The sequence below is a fragment of the Culex quinquefasciatus genome, chromosome 1 (assembly GCF_015732765.1).
Source record: "Culex quinquefasciatus strain JHB chromosome 1, VPISU_Cqui_1.0_pri_paternal, whole genome shotgun sequence".
Lineage (NCBI taxonomy): Eukaryota > Metazoa > Arthropoda > Insecta > Diptera > Culicidae > Culex > Culex quinquefasciatus.
In genome coordinates, this window is record NC_051861.1 from 35181725 (window position 1) to 35205072 (window position 23348).

Sequence of the window (23348 nt, forward strand, 5' to 3'; positions counted from 1 at the left end):
AAAGAGGGTTCAGGTCAACTGTTTTGTGAGTTGGCAGAGAATTGTGGTTATGATAAAGTAGGATTAAAAGGCAACAGCACTCAGTGGAGTCGCATGGTCTCCCAAACCATCCAAGCAATCGCACTGGTTAGTTCAAACAGCATAAAACACCGACGACATTCTCACCTTGCCGAAGAAAAACTCAAATTTCCCTCGTTCAACACCGTGTCTCTCTACCTCCTCTCTCTCTCTCTCTCTCTCTCACCTCACATTCTGTCAAAACATTGTGTCGCCTCTCCTTCGTTTGACATGTGACAATTTTCCTGAGCAACGCTCTCTCTGTCTCTCTCTCTCTCTCGCACCATCATCAGCAGGTAAAGGAAAATGAGTGCCGGGCGGAACTCTCTCTCTCTCTCTGCTCTGTGGTGGGCTCTCAGGTGTGGGGGACAAACTTCACCACACGCATCTTCGAACCTGTCGACGTCGGTTCGTCGGAAGATCCGTGCCGCCGCCGCTGTGTGTGTGTCCCCCGTCAGAGTTTTTCATCGGATTTTGTCACGGATTTTGGGAACAAAAAAACGAAGAAGAGGAAACAGTTTGACGTCGTCGCGATAATCGTGAGTGCATTGTGACGAGAAACGAAGAAAAAGTGGGATTCTTGAAGAAGACGGGTTTGGCCGATTACGGAATCTTCTCCTGCCCAAGGACGGATTTTTCATCTGTCGCGAATCGAGGAGGGGAACCTGTGCTCCTCCAAGACGGAGAAAGAGAGAGAGAGCGCGCGCGAGAGCGAGAGTGGGAGAGAAGGATTAGAGTGGCCATTTTCCGTGCGAGTGTGTGTGTGAGTGCTTCAAAGTAACACACACCGTACAGTAGGTTGGAAGTGGGTGGACGTTGTGAAGGGGTGTGTTGAGTGGCGCGGGGGAGTGTCGGAGAAAAACGACGTCGTCGTCGTCGTCGACGTTGGAGGAGCAATCTGGATTTCGTCTTGGGCGAGTGGGAAAGTTGGGAAAAAGTTGTTGCTGTTGTTATTGTCATAGCCTCAGAGCACATCGCACGCACACAGTTGGTCAACTTTTGCTCGCGGGACAGTGAAGAGCGGAAAATGTGTTTGATTGTGGCTTAGCATGGTGTTTACTTGATTTTAGAGCGGAACAATTAATGAATAAAACATAATCTGCTACAACTATAGTTTATCCAGTAAAAAGCAAGCGTGGCCAGAAAATAATATTTCTTTTTGGCATCTATATATCCCGTTGGACCACTTTCATCTTACATTTAGAGATGGTATATGAAATCCGTGCGAAATTCCATGAAAATTACTTTCGCTTACATAGCTCTTCCGTTGCAAAAGTATTTGAAGAACTTTTATCAAAACGCCATAAAGCTTAACAATCATAGATGATCAATGTCAGTTCTTCTATAGAAATGATAACACCGACCAACAATTTTCTGCGCAGGCTTAACTTGAGGGGAATGTTGAAGTTTGGGGTCCCCAAAAACACGTGCACTTTGAATTTTTCAAAAATATTAAGACGGGGTCGAATGGTTTTTTCTTCCAAATTTGTATGGAGAATTAGTGTTGTTCACTACTCCCACATATTGCATGCAATTTTTGGTTGTATGCAAGAGCGACGAACCGCCCTAATTATGCATACAAACTTTGGAGAAGAACCATTCGGCCCTGCCTAAATATACTTGAAAAAATCAAAGTGCACGTGTTTCTGGGGACCTCAAACTTCATGCTTCCCCTCGAGTTGAGGCTGCGCAGTAGGGTGCCAATAAAAGAAACCGGAATCAAGGGTACCCTCTTGCTCGATTCCTTAGGCGAAAATTAAAACAAATCTTTGTCAATTTAAAATCAAATCGGTTAAAGTTCAAGGGTCGCTAACGTCATGATTCGAATTCGGACGCTTCGAAACCCGGACACCTTATCTTGTTTTATCAATTATTTAAATATAAGTTTGCCTAGTTATTGCGAAATCTGTGTTATTTGATGAATTCTAAAATCAACTTTCATCAACTTTAAATATGTTTGTACGCTGTAGTCAATGTTAAAACAATTAAAATAAATAAAAATGTGAGTTGTAAACTGTGAAACGTATCGCTGAAACATTTCATAGACGTCCGAAGCACCGGGAAGGCACTTTTGGTTGACCGCAGTAAATTTTCTTGAAATATTTCGAACTGTCAAAAATCAGCCAAAGCACCTACCACATTGATCACACAAGAAACTTTGGTAGAAAAGTATCCACCGTGATCTACCGCGATCAATATTTGACAGTTCGACGCCAACGACGCCATTTTTTTTATTCAAAATATCGATTGTGTCGATGTTAACAGCTTATTTGAGATGTAAAGAAAGCCGTTCACTAAAATTTCAGTCTAAATTTGTTCGATTCATAAGCAAAAACGAGTGTCCGGAATTCTTTTATCAGTGTCCTGGATTCGATGCACAAGAAGTCAATTTAAGTTTGAAATTCTGAGCTGCATTGTTATGATTTTGGTTAACCGCGGTGGATTTTCTTGAAATGATTCGAACTGTCAAAAATCCACCAGAGCATCTACCGGTGGATACTTTTTTAACAAAGTTTTTTTGTGTGGTAGATGCTTTGGTGGATTTTTGACAGTTCGAATTATTTCAATAAAATCCACCGCGGTTAACCAAAATCAAATTAACAATATAACTCTGATGAAAAATTGTTGGAAAAGACATATTTTGCATGCACACTCTTAAAATTTACTGTGTATTAGGGCGTCCCAAAAAAAATTAAAAGTTGTCAAATTTTGTCAGGAACAATGTTTTCATACAACAAAAAAATCCAAAAAATGGTTTACAATTCGCGCGCGGAGCTTGAATGAAAAAAGTGCATTTTTCAAGTATTTTTCAGAAATGCGCGTAACAATCATACTAAAGTCATTCAAATTTGGTCGCCTTGGACTTCAAGTTATAGTTTAATGTCCCCTGAACAAATTCCTGTACAGACATAGTCCAAAAAAGCTTGTGTTTGGGCATGGCAGGGCGTTTTAGGGAGAAAAAATTGTATTTTTTAGCTGAAAAAATGTCAAAGATCACTCCCAAAAAACGAGCCAAAAAATTTTGCAGTCAAAACTAATGCATTAAGCTTACGGCGATCATTTTGCTTTTTAAACATTCAATTTATGTCCACGCAAAGCCGATGAGATATTCGCCTTTTAGTGAACAAAAAGTGACGTATGTTCAAAAATCTTAGTATGTAAGCGTTTTTAGCATAATACATTGGCTACTATGATTACAAACGGGAAGGCATATTTTTATTTTGCTCGCTCAAAAACGACATTTGTTAAAAACATTTTATGAAAAAATAGGAGATTTTCTCACAATGTGACGTAGGAGTGATTTTCGTTTTGGGGAGTGATTTTGCGATTTTTTTTTTAGCTACTTTTGATCTACGAAAAACTGTACTTCTCTTGTTTTATATATATTTTTGTTGTTTTTTTAGTATCTTAATTTGCATTTATCTTGTTTAGTTTATGTCTGTTTTTGGCAGTATTCTATTCTACCCCTTTTCATCATTACATTTTGCCTACACAGAAAAAAAATGATGGTAATATTCATCAGGAAATGGTGACAGATTTTGTGGCAAAATAAATGATAAATTTTACCCCAGAAAATGATTAATTTTCATCAGTTTTTGATAAATATTCATCAGGTTCACATTTTTACACATTTTTTATGTAATATTACACAAATAAAGAGGTAATATTCAACCTACCAAATTTTCAACATTCCAAAATTCAACTTTTTTTTCTGTGTATCTTATTTTTTTCATGTTTTTACACACAGAAAAAAAGTTGAATTTTGGAATGTTGAAAATTTGGTAGGTTGAATATTAACTCTATTTTTGAGTAATATTACATAAAAAATGTGAACCTGATGAATATTCATCAAAAACTGATGAAAATTTATCATTTTCTGGGGTAAAATTAATCATTTTTTTTGCCACAAAATCTGTCACCATTTTCTGATGAATATTACCATAATTTTTTTTCTGTGGCAGCCACTTTTCTATTTTTTGCCTGTTTTTCACATTTTATGCTTTAAAATGGCAGCATTCACACTAAGATTTTTTTTGTCGAATTCGGCAGTTGAAAAATCAGTAAAGTTTAGATCGGTAAACTTCGCCTGAACGCATAAATGTCCCATATGCATTTTCATCGCTTTTGAGTTATTGATGCAGTTTGGTTCAAAAACGTGTGCCCTTTCAGAAAAGCCTACAATATCCAGTACTTTGTTCTAGAAAACTTAACACGAATGCGTTTTTCTCAGCTTGTTGTTTTGCGTATGGGACATTTATGCGAACATGGGCAGTAAACCATCTGTCATAATGAAAAAAATTCTACCGAATTTCGGTTGTGCAATGAATAATGATGAACTTCATTACCAAATTTCGGTAAGTTTTTACCGAATTTGATAGTATTCAGTTTACCGAACTGTTAAGCAGTTGATAATTCGGTAAACATTACCGAATTCGGTAAAAAATCTAAGTGTGTTATCATTTAAATTGTAAAAAAATGCGTAGAGGCATAGTCTATGACACTATAAAAATTACTGTATACCTTTTTTTACTTAAAATTTAGGAAATGTTAGTAAAAGCACAGCCAAAGTTGACCCCTAAAAAACCACATTTTTAAAAACATTGACCAAGTCTCATAAAATAAATAAAACTTCCAACCCAATATTGGATATCCTAAAATTCCAAGAGTTCTTCTTTCCAATGCTTTTTAAAGATCAAAAATTGGTTGAAAAATGATTTTTTAGCATTTTTTTTTTAATCGAAGCCCGTCTAAAGGCGAGGTTGTGTTGTAGAGGGTTAACCGATTTGGCTAAAAAAATTGCTTGATATTTGCGAATTTAGTGTATTTGTCCCTTTCTTTGACCAGAGTCGAGGGCAAAAACTTCGAATAAAATTGGTTCTAGTCTAATTCTAGTAAAACAACGTAGCAAAGAGTCTATCCTGCTCGTCCTAAATGTAAACATCAACTGACGTAAGCAGGATAGAATTTGTGTTTACATTTCTATATTGGCCCATTTTTATTGTTTCGTTTGAATTGAAATTGAAAAAAAAACTAAATGCTTGTAACAGCCCAAGTAACATTTTTTTTCCAGGAGTTCTACAAGAGCTCTTCAAGATAGCTACAGCATAGCAGTTTAGACCGCGGTAGGATAAAATTCTCTTCAAAACTTCTTCAGGAGTTTGGAAGAGTACTTGAAGAGAGTTTTATCCTACCGCGGTCCAAACTGCTATGCTGTAGCTATCTTGAAGAGCTCTTGTAGAACTCCTGGAAAAAAGTTACTTGGGAGTCTAATTTTATCAACGAAGCTCTTATAAACAAAATATGTTTTGTCGATTTTTGAAGCAAATACTGAAAGGTAAACGGATCGTGTTATTTTACAGTATTGGTTTTAGCAGAGCCTAAAAGTCTGTTAAATTTAAAAATACCAAATCCAATATTACTCACCTTAGATTCCAAAAAAATAACAATGTTGATTTCACATTAAAAAAAATCATCCAACCGTTTTTTTTGTTTTATCTTTAATTCAAGCTAAACATTGAAAATGAGTTTAAATTGAGCAGTTCTCTCAGATTTCAGTAATTCGATTTTTTTTGTATTTTTTAATCCGACTGAAACTTTTTTGGTGAATTCGGTATGCCCAAAGATGCCATTTTGCATCATTAGTTTGTCCATATAATTTTCCATACAAATTTGGCAGCTGTCCATACAAAAATGATTTATGCAAATCAAAAAATCTGTATCATTTGAAGGAATTTTTTGATCGATTTGATGTCTTCGGCAAAGTTGTAGGTATGGATACGGACTTGCAAAAAACACTATTTTTTTATTTTTTGATATGTTTTAGAGGACATAAAATGCCAACTTTCCAGGTTGTGCAAAAAATCTTTGAGCGAGTTATGATTTTTTTAATCAATACTGATTTTTTCAAAAAATCGAAATATTGGTCGCAAAAATTTTTCAACTTCATTTTTCGATGTAAAATCAAATTTTCAATCAAAAAGTACCGTAGTAAAATTTTGATAAAGTGCACCGTTTTCAAGTAAAATAAATATTTAGGTGACTTTTTTGAAAATAGTCGCAGTTTTTCATTTTTAAAAATTAGTGCACATGTTTGCCCATTTTTGAAAAAAAAATATTTTTGAAAAGCTGAGAAAATTCTCTATATTTTGCTATATTGAACTTTGTTGATACGACCTTTAGTTGCTGAGATATCGCCATGCACAGGTTTAAAAACAGAAAAATTGATGTTTTCTAAGTCTCACCCAAACAACCCACCATTTTCTAATGTCGATATCTTAGCAACTAATGGTCCGATTTTCAATGTTAAAATATGAAACATTCGTGAAATTTTCCGATCTCTTCGAAAAAAATATTTTCAATTTTTTTAAACCAAGACAAATATTTTAAAAGGACGTAATATTAAATGTTTGTCCCTTTTGAAATGTTAGTCTTGACTTGAAAATTTTGAAAATATTTTTTTCGAAAAGATCGAAAAATTGCACAAATATTTCATATTTTAATATTGAAAATCGGACCATTAGTTGCTGGGATATCGACATTAGAAAATGATGGATTTTTTGGGTGAGACTTAGAAAACATCAATTTTCCTGTTTTTAAACATTTGCATGGCAATATCTCAGCAACTAAAGGTCGTATCAACAAAGTTCAAAAAAGCAAAATGTAGAGAATTTTCTCAGCTTTTCAAAAATATTTCTTTCAAAAGTGGGCAAACATGTACACTTATTTAAAAAAATGAAAAACTGCGACTATTTTAAAAAAAGTTACCGAAAAATGGATATAACTTCAAAACGGTGCACTTTATCAAAATTTCACTGAAGTACTTTTTGATTGAAAATTTGATTTAACATCGTTAAAAAATTTGTGCGACCAATATTTCGATTTTTTGAAAAAATCAGTATTGATTAAAAAATAATCATAACTCGCTCAAAGATTTTTTGCACAACCTGGATATTTCTGAAAAGTTGGCATTTTATGTCCTCTAAAACATATCAAAAAAATTAAAAAAATTAAAAATTGTTTTTTTTTTGCAAATCAAGTTTTAGTGATAAAAAGTTAAATAAATCAGATTTTTTTTTACCGTGTATCATTTTTTTTCCAGTGTAGTCCGTATCCATACCTACAACTTTGCCGAAGACACCAAATCGATCAAAAAATTAACGTTTTTCGAAAATATTTCGCTCTTTCCACAAACAGTTTCGCCCTTTCAAATCAAGTCTCCACCATGTGTGCTAACACAGGCCTACTTTCTCCCTCTCTGTTTGAAAATGAGTGCCACCCGCGAGTGTGTGCGAGTGGGAAATCCTCCCCCCTGAGAGTTCCATCGCTCTCCTTTTCCACGCGCTCTCTCTCGCTCTCTCCATCTCCCAATTCCGTCACATCACACTGACTGCGATTTCGTGTGTGCGTTTGCACGGACGGACATCGTCGAACACGGATGGTTGTGATAAAAGAAGAAGACTGCTTCCGTCTGACGCGGGTTGCTGGGATCGTTGTAACGATCTCCCGTGATCGTGTCCAGTGTGGGGTGTTTGAGACAAGCGAGTTGTTATTTTGTTAAGGTGATTTCACAGGTTCACACAGGTCGGAAAAGTGGTGAGTGAAAGAAGAAGAGGAGGAGAAGCAGGAAAAAGTGAGAGACACTCACGAGAGAGAGAGCGAGGAAAATTCAAGGGAATAGTGAGTGACAGATGGAGCGACCGGTCACGGCGATAGAATCACACGGGAGCAACGCCAACACCAACAGTTTTCCAAGGATGGCGGATTAAGAGTGTTCAGGTCGGAGTGTGGAACACTAGCCAGCAGCAGCAGTGCTAGTAAAAGCTAGCACAGCACACTTGGATTGTGCACAGGAAGAAGAAGTTAGGGGAAAAAATCGTCGTCGGAACAGCGACGGAATTCGGGCTGTGAAGTGTGCAGGTCGTCAGCAGCAGGTAGTGTTGAAGTTGTGAAACCTCCCCGGACCATGATGGATGAAGAAGCCCTCGCAGCCGTCAGCGCCGTCGTCACTTGGAGCCGTCCGTCGTTGGCCGGAGGAGTAGCGTGAGTCTGCCGTGACGACTGCGACGACGACGACCACGACGACGACGACGACATACCAGAAGACCACGGCCAGTTCCAGCAGCCGCCTCCTGGCACCGGCAGAGCAGGATCCGCAGAGCACGACGGCAGCGACACCAGAACCAGAACCAGAGGCAGCAGCATCTCATTGCATCGCAGCCGCGCAAAACAAAATGGCGGGTGGTGAGCATTCGTTTGGAAGAAAGACATTTCACAAGCCAACCTATTGCCACCACTGCTCGGACCTGCTGTGGGGACTCATCGGACAGGGATACATCTGCGAAGGTAATGGACCACGGAACGCGACCCGTCTTCCGGAACGAACCCCCCCTCCCAGACGGGGAGTAGCTCCGGAATGACTTGTCAAGATTCGCCATCGTTGACTTCGCCAGGATATTCAACACCCAAAATCTCCAGACTCTTCGTTCAATTCTTCATTTCTGCAAAGGGGTTTGCGTCGAGGGGAAAAAAACCCCACAAGATTTCCATTAATTTTCATCGTTGGCCATTTTTGCTACTCATATTGGCCCCCCTTCGTCTACCGCGCCCCCTCTGCCCCACTGCCCAGGGCTGGGGGCCACCAGAGCCAGAGCCCCAGCTTCGGGGCGGCCGACGACGAAAGGAAAAATAATATTGATCTATACTCCCGAAATTCACTTCACACATTCGCAGCAGCAGCAGCAGCACCGTGTGCCAAGTGTGTGTTATCTCGAGTGCGCGCGCCCCTCACAAGAGAGTGAGTGACCGCGTGAGAGTGAGAGCGCGTTTCACGCACGCACGCACGCGACTTTGTTCACCAACACTGGCGAAGACAGGAAAACAGAGAGGGTGGCACACTTGGATTATATTACAGGAGTGAGGAAACAGTTGTGAGATTCCACTGGTTGGAGTGAGTGCCGTCGCGCGCTGGATGTCAATACGCACTCACGAGTGAGAGTGCTCACGGGAGAGTGAGCGGGCGAGTGCGTATGACATTGAAAAATGTTGTTCTCGAAATGAAAAATTGTGATTTTTTGGGGGTTTTGCATACAGAATGAAAAGATTAGATCGTTTTACATGGTTGTAAATATCGTTTGTAGTAGTGCTTTCAAAATATTCATCAATCAGGAAAACAAAAATCAATCACATCTCATCAAAAAGTGTTTAGTGGCCGCTTCGCTCAAGTTGCCTCCGGCGTGAACCACTCGAGAATATGTGCTGATGATGAGGAAAAAAGAAGTAAAAAAAATCTTGGAAGAAACGCGGAAAAGCGGAATCTCTTGCACACGAACTCAAGTGGAAAACTACTGATGAAAAGCGCTGAGCCCGTCAAGTGTCTGGCCGTTTTTTTTCTTCTTGCTTGTAGATCGAGAGGGAAAAGAATATCTTTTTTTTCTTGTTTCAAAGGCAATGTCCAAGAGGCACGAAGAAGTGCCCCGAGGGGAGAGTTGGGGGAGGGACGGTTGGTCATAAAAGTGGAAATTGTTGAGATTAGAAGTTGGGAAGCAAGAAGACGAAGAAGAAGACACACGAAAGATGATGAGGAAAATGAACTGAAAATCATGCTGGCTTTGATCACATCGAAGGAAAAGTGGTTTTAATGTCTTTGTGCAGCTGTCCGTTTGTGTGCGTGTGTGCGTGTGTGTGTGTGTTTGCTTCTTTAATTTTTATTATCAGTGTATAGTGGATAGGAGCTCACTCGCTCGCTCGCTCTCCTTCGAATTCGCTAACGGATACACAAATTGCTGGCGATAAAGTTTTATGGATTAAGCCGTTTTTCGTCAAGGAAGATCGAGGATTTGCTGCGGAATGAAGAAGAAGAGCGCAAATATGTGTGAATTGAACGTATGATTTCGTTAAATATGTGTGAATAGATTAGTGCGAATGCTCTGCATGCTATTAAAACCAATTTTAATCACGTGCATTATGTATAAATACACACAAACACACACACACACACATGATTAGTTACGGAATGGATTAGTAGTATCGCTTTGGTTCGTAGTATTGGATTACTCTGATTATGGTAAGGTGTTTGTTTATCTAAGCGGGGAATACATTGCGGATGTCAACAATAGGGGTGTTGTAGATATTTCTTATCATTGTTCTTTCGAGTAGAATAGTATTTGATTTCAAATTTAGTTTTTTACAATTGTCACATGTAAAACATTATTATCGATTATTTTGTATTACGAAAGCCTTCGAGATTACGAAATCTACCCCAGTTTATCAACAGTTGCATGAACAACTTTGCTACCAACTCATAGATAAATGTTTGCTTTCTTCACCTGAGAAAAGGTTGTAAAATCACCTTGAACAATACATACGGTCAAAATGATCCCACCCGCGATGTCTTCTACAACCTTTGTGGGTATTTGTGAGATCAGTCAAAAGTTTAAACACTAACTTTTCTGAAGTCGAAATTCCTCCTGAAAGTAGATAGTTGAAATGACTATATTATTGAAAATTGAATGTGAAATAATGTAATTTCGTCAAAATTTTCTTCAAACATTTTTAGAAATAGGTTATAAAACTTTCAAATAAGACTAAATTATAAAATTGTAAAAATGGTGAAAATATAGGTATCACATACTTATTTAAAAGTTATAATTCACTATTTTCTTACAGGCTGGGCCTCAAACTTATGAGGCACTTAGAAACCTTCCCCATCGGATTTCGAGCTCATGACATTTGGATTATGAATCTAATTGACAAACATTCGATTTAGGCAGACCAAAATGTATTAAATTTTTATTGAAATTTCAATGATTGTTGAAAAATCCTTCTACACATTACTTCAAAGTTTGTGTCACCCCTTTTGAAATATGTTCTGCAGAAAATGAAAATACAAGTGAATTGAATTGAATACCCTTTAAATTTCATTTTATTTGTGAAATCACGATTGTCTTCAGCCAAAAAATGTTCCTCTCAACTGTGACCTTGTAACAAAAATATTTGCAGCTAGAGGGTGACGATTCTCGAGATTTTCAATTTCCCGGGAATCGAGAGTTGAATTTGGCCATTTCCCGGAAATTCCCGGGACCCGAGATTTTTTTGACTATGCCAATAGTGCCAATAATTTTAAAAGGAATGGTCATAAATTTGTTTCTTTTCAATAAATTCAGTTACAATTAATTCACACTTATTCAAAGAAATGTTAATTTACGAAGCCTCATTATTTTAAGGAACTAGTTCAACCTTTAGATTTTTCTTAGAATCTGTAAATACAAGTTCGTTTTTTGAGCTTTCGGGGACTCAAAATTGCAGTTTAAAATTTTACGAATCTTAATTCGCACAGAGTGATTTTTCAAAAGTTGCACAAGCTTGTTGCATGAACTTGTTATAAGTTTTTCGTGAAGTTAAAAAATAGCAAATATATGATTTCCCAGTATCGAGATTTTTGCAATATGATACATAACGACTCAAAACATCTATTTGAACTTGTTTTTTTTTTCTTATTAAGGTAAACTGGAAATATTCATTGAAGAAATATTTACATTTATCAGGAAATGCGAATGTTCACAAATATCGGACCTTAACCAAGATTAAGACAATCTTTACAGAATGCTAGAGTTTTTTCTTCTAATATATAATCTAATATTCAGGTTGAAGAGAAACACAAAATGACTTAATGAGGATATGAAAATTGAACTTATTGAAAAGGGTGTTCCCTCTTAGAGATAACGAATAAAAATAATTTAACAAAAAAAGTTTATGCAACAAAATTTCACTTCGAATAAACAAAACTTCAGATAATCGAATCTCGACAAAAAAAATTCACTGTCTTATTTTAGATTTTTTGGCTTTAAACTACTCCAAACTACTCTAAGATTATTAGGAAATTTTTAAATTCAAGATTCAAATTTGACTAAAGTGTTGTTGCAGAACTTGAATTTGATGATGAAATACGAAAAAAAAAAATTTGTTCGTGATTAGATTATCCGAAGACCCATACAAACCTTCAGATAATCGAACTTCGGATAATCGAAACTTCGGATAATCGAAACTTTGGATAATCGAGTCTGGACTGTATTTAATTTCTGAGATGTAACTGCTTTTTTATGGTAAATTTTGGGCTCTTCATTTTTTTGGGCTTTTCTCAATTATAGTTATTGGAATTTTCGACAAGTTAAAATTTACACTTTCTGAATAACAAGCTTAGAGAAGCATAGGTTTATTCGAACTTGAACATTGAACATCCAAAGTTCTAAACCATTTCGATTTTTTAAATGTGTTTCTGATTAGTTTATAACATTTTGCTTCGATATTTATAAGTAGAAAATTTCCCGGGACTCTCGACCAAATTTCCCTGGAATCGAGAGGTTTAAAAACTGTCGATTTTCCGGGAAATTTTTCTCGGGAATTCCCGCTTGTCACCCTCTATTTGCAGCGGTCTAACCTGATTTCAGTGTTTGTTGACACATGCAAATTGCAATAACAATCTTATGGATAATATTTATTGAAAAAAAAATGGTTTGGCCCGCAAGATCATGAGAGCTTCAAATTTGCCCGCCATTCAAACACTTTGAGCACCCCTGAATTAAAGCAAGTAACAGAAAAATCGTCTAATTATGAGAAAAACCTTCATTGACCAAAAAGTTATATCGTAGTTACACAAAATTCTATCTATTTTAAAAAGTATTTGCAACGAGGTTTCAAAAATAAACCTTTTTTGCAATTTTCGCGGATTGCTTTTTTTTTTCAACCCAGAAATGTGAATTGGAGATGAGTGTTGTTGAAAATTTCAAATGGTATTGCAGAAAATTTTAAATATTTGAATTATATCTAAAAGACACAGGCCTGTTACTATGCATAAGTTGCAATAATAACTTCATGTTATCATAAAATTTCTTGGGATTTCAAAAAAAGTGTCCAAGTGGTTTGTGGATGGTCCCATCACCACAGGTGAAATCGAGCCTTTTTTGCCTTCCTCACCTCACTGAGGAAAGGCTATAAAATCACTCGAAAAATGAACTTATTAATTTGACCTCGTAGACCCACCTTCACGTATACATATCGACTCAGAATCATGTTCTGACCAAATGTCTGTGTGGATGTGTGTAGGTGGGAGGACAAAAAAATTGTCACTCGATTATCTCCGGACTGGATGAACGGATTTTGACCGTTTTAGTCTCATTCGATCTGTCTTGGGGTCCCATAGGTCTCTATTTAAAATCAGCAAGTTTAGTTAAGTACTTCAAAAGTTATGCTAAAAAACGATTTCGGCGTATGTTGGGAAGATTGTAAAAAGAAAGGTAATAAAAAGACCTTTCAAATGAGCCTAAAACATCTAGGATCTGACAGCCCTATCAAAAGTTATTTGCACATAAGTGTTATTTATACACTTTTTGGAGGCCGGATCTCAGATTTTTCAATGAAAATGGTGTCCGGGTCCACCATGCAACCTGTCGTTAGTTAGATAATCGAAAGACCTTTCAAATGAGCCTAAAACATTGTGGATCTGACTACCTTATCAAATGTTATTAGCACTTAAGTGTTATTTATACACTTTTTGGAGGCTGGATTCCAAATATTGTGATAGAAATATTGTCTGAATCTTCCATGCGAACTATCGTTGGATAGGTTTTTTATCAGACCTTGCCGATAACCAGAAATATGGAAGGACTGCGAACCCTATCAACAGAAATGAGTAATAAAGTTGATTTGTCAAACATGTTAAGGGGGAATGTTGCTATTTTTACTGAATGTATTGACTTTATGAACCACCTAAAAGGTGGATTAAGTAACGTTTTACAAAATGATGAAACTCCGACAAATATATATGTGCAATTAATTTTTCAGAAACATAATTATACTACCCAGTGAGAATTTGACCTAAAGCTTCAAATCTTTTTAGGTTAAACCTCGAATGCCATTTTTTTTTTAATTTCAGAGGTACATTATAGGTAGCAGGATTTAATTAAGAAAAACATATTTGTTTGACATTATTAGAAAAAAATAACGGGTAATCAGTCTTTAATGTTAGTCTATGATTAATTTTAAAAAATATGTATCGCTATTGCACTTTTTCGATCTATTATGAGAAGCCAGAAAGAACACTTTCACGCGCAGCGTAAATGTGCTGGCGTTTATGCTTCGACTTGACGACTTGTCGATCTTTCGAGCGAGAACGAGCCGGGACTACGAATTTGATGTTCAGTATATGATTCTGTATAAAACCAACAATTTAATAGGAAAAAATAGGGTAAAAATAAGACGAAAAACACTAATATGGAAATATCTCTGGAAATATATTTTGGAAAAGCTTCAAATTTTGGGCCCAAGCAGTTTATGGCGCATGTTTTCGAATGGCTTTTTGTTTGAAACTGAATTCTTTTAATTTAATAATGTTATCTGTAAAATTGTCCAAAAACTACCTCTAAAATAAAATGTTCGTCTCCGACCGCATGGCTACAAATCTGAAATATAAAAATTGTGGGTTTTACGAGCGGTTTTCCAATTATGGAAGACACAAATTTTTAAGAGCGGATATACAGACATCGCTCAAGTATTTCAGAAAAAGAGCTTTCAAAAATTAGACTTTGAGTACCGGGTTTCGGGCCAAAATTCAATCGAAAGAGCGCATCAAAACGTTCAAATTAGTAATAGGATTTTTTTCTCGGATGATTCCCCGCCGTGCACCATTTTTTTAGGATTTCTGAGAAAAACGTTTTTCCAAAAGCAAACCTTAAACCTTTCTTTTGTAAGAAAGGCAAAATGTGGTTTTGAATTTTTAATTGAATAATATTATTTTGAACAGTTTGCATTTTTTTCTCGTGATTTTTTTTAGAAAATTTTACTGATTTTAAAATGATATACAGTCATCCCACATATTCGGAACGGTTTCCAGATCGGCTAATGTTCAAAAAGTCATAGCAAATCGATAATTGAACTTAATGATTCGCTTTTACCTTCATTTGAAAGCTTTTCTTGCGATCTTTCGAATGCTGTATCGAACATCTGCAAATTTTAACTTTTATATGAAGTTTTTGAAGAATTACTTTGACCCTTGAAATCCACAAATTCGGAACACTTTTTTCTTACGAATGTAAACAAACTTTGGATCTCTCCAGGAGTACATATTTATTACCAAATAATGACTTCTCACACTGAAACCAATGAAACTCAAGCTTTGTGATGTTTTATACATGGTTTGATAACTTTTTTTTGTGAAAATATCAGTTAAATTCAGGTGTTCCACAATAGTGGGAGGCACAATAACATCCCACAATTATGAAACAGGCCATTTGGAGGCAGTTTTTTGCTGCTCTGGACAAAATAGTCTTGGAATGAAGTTTTTTTTCAAAAAGTACTACTTTTACTAGTGAAATAGCAAGATAATGTCCAAATGACGGTTCTAAAAATAGTAAGGTCGACAGAAAAGCTACTTTTGGCATGCTATTGACAAATTATCATAAAAGTGTTCCGAATTTGTGGGTGTTCCGAATATGTGGGATGACTGTACGAATTCTTTTTCGTTAATTCTAACCTTCTGAAGAAGTCGTGGATATATTAAATTTATTTTATAAATGGTTTAGTATATTTATTACTTGTTGTTGAAAATGCGAAAATTTATCTGAATCAAATAGTTAACTGAAAGGGTTATATTATTTTTGGAATTAAAATGAGTTTTGATTCGGAAAATGGTTCGAATTTTCGTATTGCTTGAGATATTTTCCAATAAAAGCCGAAATAAGAGCTTTTTAATTCGGATACTTAGTTTTGAATTCATGCTTTATTTTTTTAATGGCAATATACGATATTTGCACAAAAACTGTTAGATTAGTTTTGAGCGAAATTGTAACATTTTATCTTCTAAAACTCAATGCTCGAAGAATAATATTTATGTATAAAAACTGATCCTGATTTTTTCTTAAAATATTTTTTAGTTGGTGATGGAAAAATAAATAAAAAATAACACTGGTTCCCTGATCATTATTGTTTAGTTTTAAATAAATATTTATTTTGCCTAGAAAAAATGAATTTTTTATGACTTTAATATGATTTATAAATTGATGAAAAGGCCTGGTGTCCACTGGTTCCCCGATCCGGAACATTTAAACAGGTTCCCGATGGCCATTTGGCCACATTTCTGGTTCTGGTTGTAGATAAATTCGCATTTTTCCAGGAATTTTGAAATTTTATTGGCTAAAATATGATTTATAAATTTAACAAAAATATCAAGTGCTCACTGGTTCCCGGATCCGGAACAGGCAGAACAGGTTCCCAATAGCCCCTTGGCCAAATAATGCGGGTAGGAAAATATAAAGTAGCAAAGAATGCTTTTGTTCAAGTTTGTATAAATTGTTTGATTTTTCGCACAAATCTGAAAACATTTAAGATTTCGCTAAATTTTGACCAATAATCCGGATTTCCTCCGGAACCGTTTATGGGAACCGACCAATGGGACCATATTTTAAGTATTTCTAACAATTTTCCGTCGAATGACGCCGGAGCATCCAAAAAGACCTAATTGAACTTAAGTTACAGAGAAAACATTCATATGCAAAACTTCTGCATTGAATATCTCGAGTTAGGCTAACAATTCGTCCCATGTGTGCTATCTTTTGACACGTCCTATCTTTTTCCAGCAGAGGTGTCACAAGATAGCACACAAGCGATGAATTAAGACATGGGCCAGATTGCATTGTGTTTTTTTCGTCTTGCTTATAATTAAAATGTTTTTTTTCGTTACGCTGTGTAACTCTTATACAAAAATTATAGGCCATCAGGCCTGAAAGGGTTTAAGAAACATTTGACTGATTGATTTTCACAAGTAAAGCAATAGGAACGTTGTTTATTTATTTATTTATGTCTGGCAGCTTTAACCTTCTTGGTCATTCCCTGTTCTATAAAAGAAATATGAGTAAAAATCCATTTAACGTAAATATTGTATTTTGAACGATTTTTAATCATAACTTTACAAACTTATGGTTTTTTTCTATGAAAACATCAAATATATTTCACAAAATGTAATTTGCGATAGTAAAACAAAACTTATAAAAATACCAAGAGTAACATAAATACCTTTTCTTTGTATGCTAAAAGTTGTTTTGGATCTTCTGTCAACTTGTCTTAAAATACCTAAATTGTTTTGAAATTTGGCGAAAAAAAATACAGAGCGGATTCATATCTCTTTTCTGCAACTTGTCTGCAACTTTGTATGATCCAATGTCACCTCCAGAACCAACTTAACCCCAGCTGACGGTACTTTTTTTAAATTTAAAAAGTCCGAAAGTGCTAGATATCATTGAAACAAAAAATGCAAATGTTTGTTAAAGTTAAACAAATTCTATAGTACTAAAAGTTTATCAAGTGATTTAAAGATGGCTTTATAAATTTAAAATATCTATTTCTAGCGAGAATATGTTATTTACAGTGGCTAAAAAATGCTTAAACCTAATAATTTTTTTTTCCTCTATCGCCAATATATATTGACCAAATAAGGCATGCAAGTCATTACATGGGATTAGTCTATTCTTTTAGTTTGTAAAAAACGTCTAAACGGCAACTCGCTAAAGTTTTGTCAAAGTAAATTATGACCAGACAGTAATAACAAAAATCATGCCATTTCAATAATCATAACAAAATTTGTTATTGGTCTGATATTGATTGAAAGCAAGAACAACTGGGGAATAACATTTGTTGTTATGGAAGAATACCGCCAACTGTTATTGGGATGATCGGATTAGTTGTTAAAATAGCAAAAAAATAATAACAAAGATTTGTTCGAAGAATAACTAAAAGTGTCATTAGTATGTTATTACAATAACAATCCAATAACAAAAAAAAAAAAACATAACGGCGAATTTGTCGTGTTATTAATAACATAAAATATTATTGGCCTAGTATTTCTAAATGTCAAAAAATGTTATTCCCAAGTTATGTCCGTCTGCTCGGGAAGCATAGATAGAATATTTATCGAGGTATATCGTCTAGATCTTGTCGCATGTTGATGTTGGACCAAATTGAGTTGAGAACGCCATTTTGTGCAGCTCTCATGCCTCACCTCTTTAGACCTTCACAAATCCTCAAAATTCGATTTCAATCCTGAGATATTGAACAAAATCCATAAAAACACCGTACAATGTTGTCACTCTTCATAAAAAAGTAGTTGCAATCTGGTCGTGCTATCTTGTCACACCCAACAATTATGACAACTGGCAAAGGGAATTTAGGCAATGGACGTATTGTCACATGTAAATGCCCAACTACTGTGTTCATTTTAGATTGAAGCTCTAGAATCCGGAAACCAAAAAAAACGAAACTATTGGCACTACGCCCCCCGGGGCATGGCCTTCCTCTAACGTGGGATTTCTGCTCCAGCGCCTCTGACGAGACAGGAGAAACCGGGACCGACGTTTTACTTCACCATCCGATAGAAGCTCAGTGGATAAGGCGGGAATCGAACCCGCGTCTCATAGCATCATCGGGATCGGCAGCCGAAGCCGCTACCCCTGCGCCACGAGACCCAGACAATCCGGAAACCAACTTCAACCAAATTGAGACAATGCACAGAATGGTTAGGGAAACAAAACGTGTTTGTTATTGTTTACGTTGCTTGCTTTTGATTTTGTTCATTTAAGGTTACAACATGTTTTTCTTGACATGACGTGCATTAAACCAAATAAAAGTATCTTGTTCTGATCCCTAAGAAATTCTATGCAATCTCATAATCCATAGAGGTTTTTTTTTCGCTATAGATTTTCCCCAAACAGCTCCCCACCAAGCAGAGTGTGTACATAGTTTTTTCTTCTTCTTCTTCTTCTAACTAAATTCTCAGTACAAATCATTGAATTTAAGCCAATCTGCGTTATGTCGGTGCTCTCAGGGGCACCACCAAATCGTGCGTGACGTCAATTGAGCAAGATGACCCCCTCCGAACGTCACTAATGTGTGTTTGTGCGTGTGTGTGTGTGTGTGTCATGGCGCAGATCATCGCGGACTGGCCTTCTGGTTTCTTTCCCCACTGGGGACCGACTTTTCCTCTCCACACTTTAGTAGACTATTTATCGTTTGGAAAGCATCGTGGTAGACTATTTATCGTGAGAAAGAATCATGAATGCTGAGGATTTTGTTTGAAAATCTTACTATCTTAATATCTTGGGAATTTATCGGAATTACTGAGGAAAGGCTATAAAATCACTAGAAAAATGAACTTTTTAAGCTGAATTCGTAGACCCACCTTCACTTATAACATATCGACTCAGAATCATGTTCTGAGCAAATGTCTGTGTGGATGTGTGTAGGTGGGTGGACAAAAAAATGTCACTCGATTTTCTCCGGACTGGATTAACGGACTGACCGTATTAGTCTCATTCGATCCGTCTTGGGGTCCCATAGGTCTCTATTTAAAATCAGCAAGTTTAGTTAAGTACTTCAAAAGTTATGCTAAAAAAACGATTCTGGCGTATGTCCGGAAGATTGTAAAAATAGTGGTTTTTGCAGGAAAACATGTCATGTTATAAATTTTCAGAAAGGTATTAAAAAGACCTTTCCAATGAGTCCATAACATTGAAGATCTGACATCCCTATCAAAAGTTATAAGCATTTCAGTGTTATTTATACACTTTTTGAAAGCTGGATATCAGATATTTCAATGAAAATGATGTCAGTATTTAAAGTATTTGCTGCAAGCTCATAGCTCATTTTTGCCCCCGTGTAAACATGTCATCTGCAGTTCTCACCAACACATATAATGTTGGCGCGTCCCCGAGCAACACTCTAGAGAGAAGATTATGTTGGTGCTCTGTAACTCTCAATTCATCAAGCGCCCATGGCGCGGTGGTAGCGTGTCGGACCTGTAACCAAGAAGTTGATGGTTCAATCTTCGTTCTGTTAAGATTTTTTTTCTCCAATACAATCAATGTTGCTATTTTTACTGAATGTATTGACATTATGAATGCGAGGAAGGCACCAATCACCTGGATTAAGTAACGTCTTTTTTTTACTTTGAAAATCGAACTCGATCAGAAAATACTATCTCAAGATACATATTTTCGAAAATTCACGTTAAAATTGTATGGATACTTGTATGATAAAATAATGATTCAAAATGGCTTCTTTTGACACAAAGAATAAATTTAAATCTCATTAAAAAAAAACAGAAACAAGAAAAGTGGATCTACGAAAACATGGATAATTAATTATTGATTAATAAAATAAACTGCTATATCTGTTAAGATTCATTTATATTTTTTTCAAGCTGCTTTCATTTTATTACCATTTTTCACAAACAGAATACAGTTATCAGTCGATTTACCCAAGAAAATTTCTTTTTTCACCAAATTTTCGAAAATCATTGTACATACAATGTTTTGATTAGCCTTTTTTTGTCGTTGAGTGATAAGCTGGGTGCAGAATAGTGGTTTGCAAAGCGGCCTCAATTTAGAACTGTCAAAGCGAAACCAATTTACTGTTTGCAAAAAGATACCCAAACCCAAAAGTGGCAAGTATTGTAATCAATCTATAATTTATTTTGTCGGGAATAAAAAAAATGTAGGTGGCGTCGAGCTTTTAAGGTATTCGAAGTCAACAAATCTTAAGAAGAGGGTTGAAATCGAGATTGGCATAATTCGTCGCTACGAATTATCAATAATTATGATAACACCTGCCAAATCTCTATCTTTAAAAAATTTCGACGGTTTTGTTCGAAAGCGAATCAATTCAACACGGAACGTCGGATCGAGGTGCTCTTTGTTGCGTTGGGTTCGTATAAGTCCAAGGAAGGTTTTTACGCCAAAAATTTACGACTTTGGCCACTCTGGAACCGATTCCGGAAAACCTGCAGATTATATGGGAAAAGTTAGGTAAAATCAAATTTAGATCATAGGAGGCTGAAGAAGCAAAAAAGTTAAAACGTCAACAAACGAAAAAAAGGCAGAACGAAGTTTATCGGGTAAGGCTTGTAATATATAATAATCTTACTCCGATATTCACACTGGGCTTCAAAGATGCATGATCTCGGAACATCCATTCGGTTGCTCATCTATTTCGCAAAATTCCACCCACTTCTGACGTATTTTTTCGCCATATGAAAAACAAAATAAAGGCCTCTTTTGCCGCTCATCGTTTTGTCTACAAACAAAACAAGTTCGAAGCACCTAATTTTCAAGCGAACAAGTCACTTTAGCAGCAAAAAATAAGTCACGTTTGAGCTTGAACTCAGTCTTCTAATTTGTTTATCTTTACAGCTGTAGTGCAGTTGTAGTAGTTAGGAACAGTGGGGAGCATTCGAAAATTACGTTACGCATTCTGTCTTTTCAGCACCCAGGCGATAAGTTATTGTTCAATTTACAAGATGCACTTTTAAATATTGTCGAAGTTTTTGCGTTCGCTCAGGTCGTTTTTAGTCGAAAAAAATGCATTTTAGTTTTTTTTCTGGATCCTCACTTTGGTTTTGGAACCGGTGACCTTTGGATTGTGAGCCCAGTGCGCGGTACGATTGATCCATACAGGCAGACATTGTTTAAATGGGAGTTAAATCCAGAAATTTTGGAAAAAGTCGCTTATTATTTTACGAAATTGGGCATACCTCCGCTTATATTGAACCAAAATTGATACTTTTTTATGGAAATTGTTCAGTAAACTGATCTCTACAGTGGGATTGAGTCGAAGAAATTTTAAAATGTCATAGTGTTATACGACATAGGATTAAAACATATTTCTGGGATCTTTTTGGGTAATGTGTTTATGCACGAATTTGTATCTGGGCAATCTGTTCTTGCATTTTCATGATAGATTAAACAAAAAAAAAAGATTTTTTATTCGGTCGTAGGTTATTTTAACCATTAGTGGACCCACTAGTAGAGTCGACGGGCATTTTCACAATTTTGTAAATATTTTAAGCACTAGTTCATAACCTCTGTACAAAACATTTAAATCTGAAGTCTTTTGAACAATTCTGACTATTTTTTCTTCAATTATTTGCTTTAGTGCAGGAAAATGGCCATTGAAAAAAAAATTTTTTTTCGCCGATTATGGACCCCCTGTTATTTTAATATCAAGTTTTGATACATGGTGTGGATCTAATGATAGATATAAAGAATTTAAAAGAGCAGTTGCTTGCTTTTCATTGTATACAAATAAATTTGGTTAACAGATTAGGCTTAAAGTAACATGAAAAAGCTAACAGACTTTCTAAAACTTTTATTTCCGACGAAGATCCATGAAAACGTAACAAAAACCACCGTAAACATGATAATAATTAAAACAGTAATTTTGATGTAATTTAAAGTAAATATTATTTACTTAACACTGGAACGCCCAACGCATGTCCAACTTACACGGACGCCCAAGCCTCCCAAAAAAATTGGAACGGTAACTTCAACACGCCCGTTCTCGGGCATAACTCAACCAATCGGGACGATTCTTGTTCCCAGTGATTTGTAAGAATGTCTAGATGATCCTAAAATTTTGCAGAACTTGATTTGAACAAATCTGTAATTTCTGCGACCGAAAACATCGTTCCAACTTTTTTTAAACGACTGCCTCCGCGGAACTTTCGGCGATTTTTTTTTTACACTCGAAAAAAAAAGTTGGAACGATGTTTTTGATCGCAAAAATTACAGATTTGATCAAATTAAGTTCTGCAAAGGTCTAGAATCATCTAGACATCCTAACAAATCACTGGAAAGAAGAATCATCTTGATTGGTTGAGTTATGCCCGAGAACCACTGAGTTGAAGTTACCGTTCCAACTTTTTTGGAGCCTTGGGCGTTGGAATGTTAAATAACGTCATGATTCGAATTCCCGGACGCTTCGAAACCCGGACACTTCATCTTGTTTTATCAATTATGTGGATATAAGTTCGCGTAATTATAGTGTAAACTGTGTTATTTCATGAATTCTAAGATCAACATTCATTTCAAATATGTTTGAACGCTGTGGCCAATGATAAAACTATTGAATTAAATTAAATCATGTGATTACCAAAACTGTGAAACATTTCTGATGAAATATTTCATAGGCGTTCGAAGCACCGGGAAGGCAATGCAGAAATTTTTGGCTCTGATTTTCTTAAATTCTAGCAATTTTTTATGCAAAATATCGATTGTTTTGATGTCAACATCTTATTTGAGACCTAAAGAATGACATTCACTGAAATTTCGGCCCAAATTTGTGCGATTCATAAGTAAAATCGAGTGTCCGGATTTCAAATCAACTTTTATCGGTGTCCGGGTTTCGAAGCACAACAAAGGGCTTTTGTTAATTTGATTTGGTTAACCGCGGTGGATTTTCTTGAAATAATTCGA

At 35.9% G+C, this 23348-nt stretch overlaps 1 protein-coding gene across 3 annotated transcripts in view; it reads left to right on the forward strand.

Moving 5' to 3' along the window:
- Positions 1-431: 431 nt before the first annotated feature.
- Positions 432-23348, forward strand: part of LOC6039164 (diacylglycerol kinase theta) — a 71889-nt gene continuing 48972 nt past the window's right edge. For 2 of the 3 annotated variants that reach the window (XM_038249350.1, XM_038249353.1), the window contains exons 1-2: positions 432-596; positions 7629-8400. In XM_038249350.1, the coding sequence (XP_038105278.1) occupies positions 8289-8400 (112 nt within the window). In that variant the 5' untranslated portion in view covers positions 432-596; positions 7629-8288. The remainder of the gene's footprint in view (positions 597-7628; positions 8401-23348) is intronic. The other variant, XM_038249351.1, reaches the window with a different exon arrangement.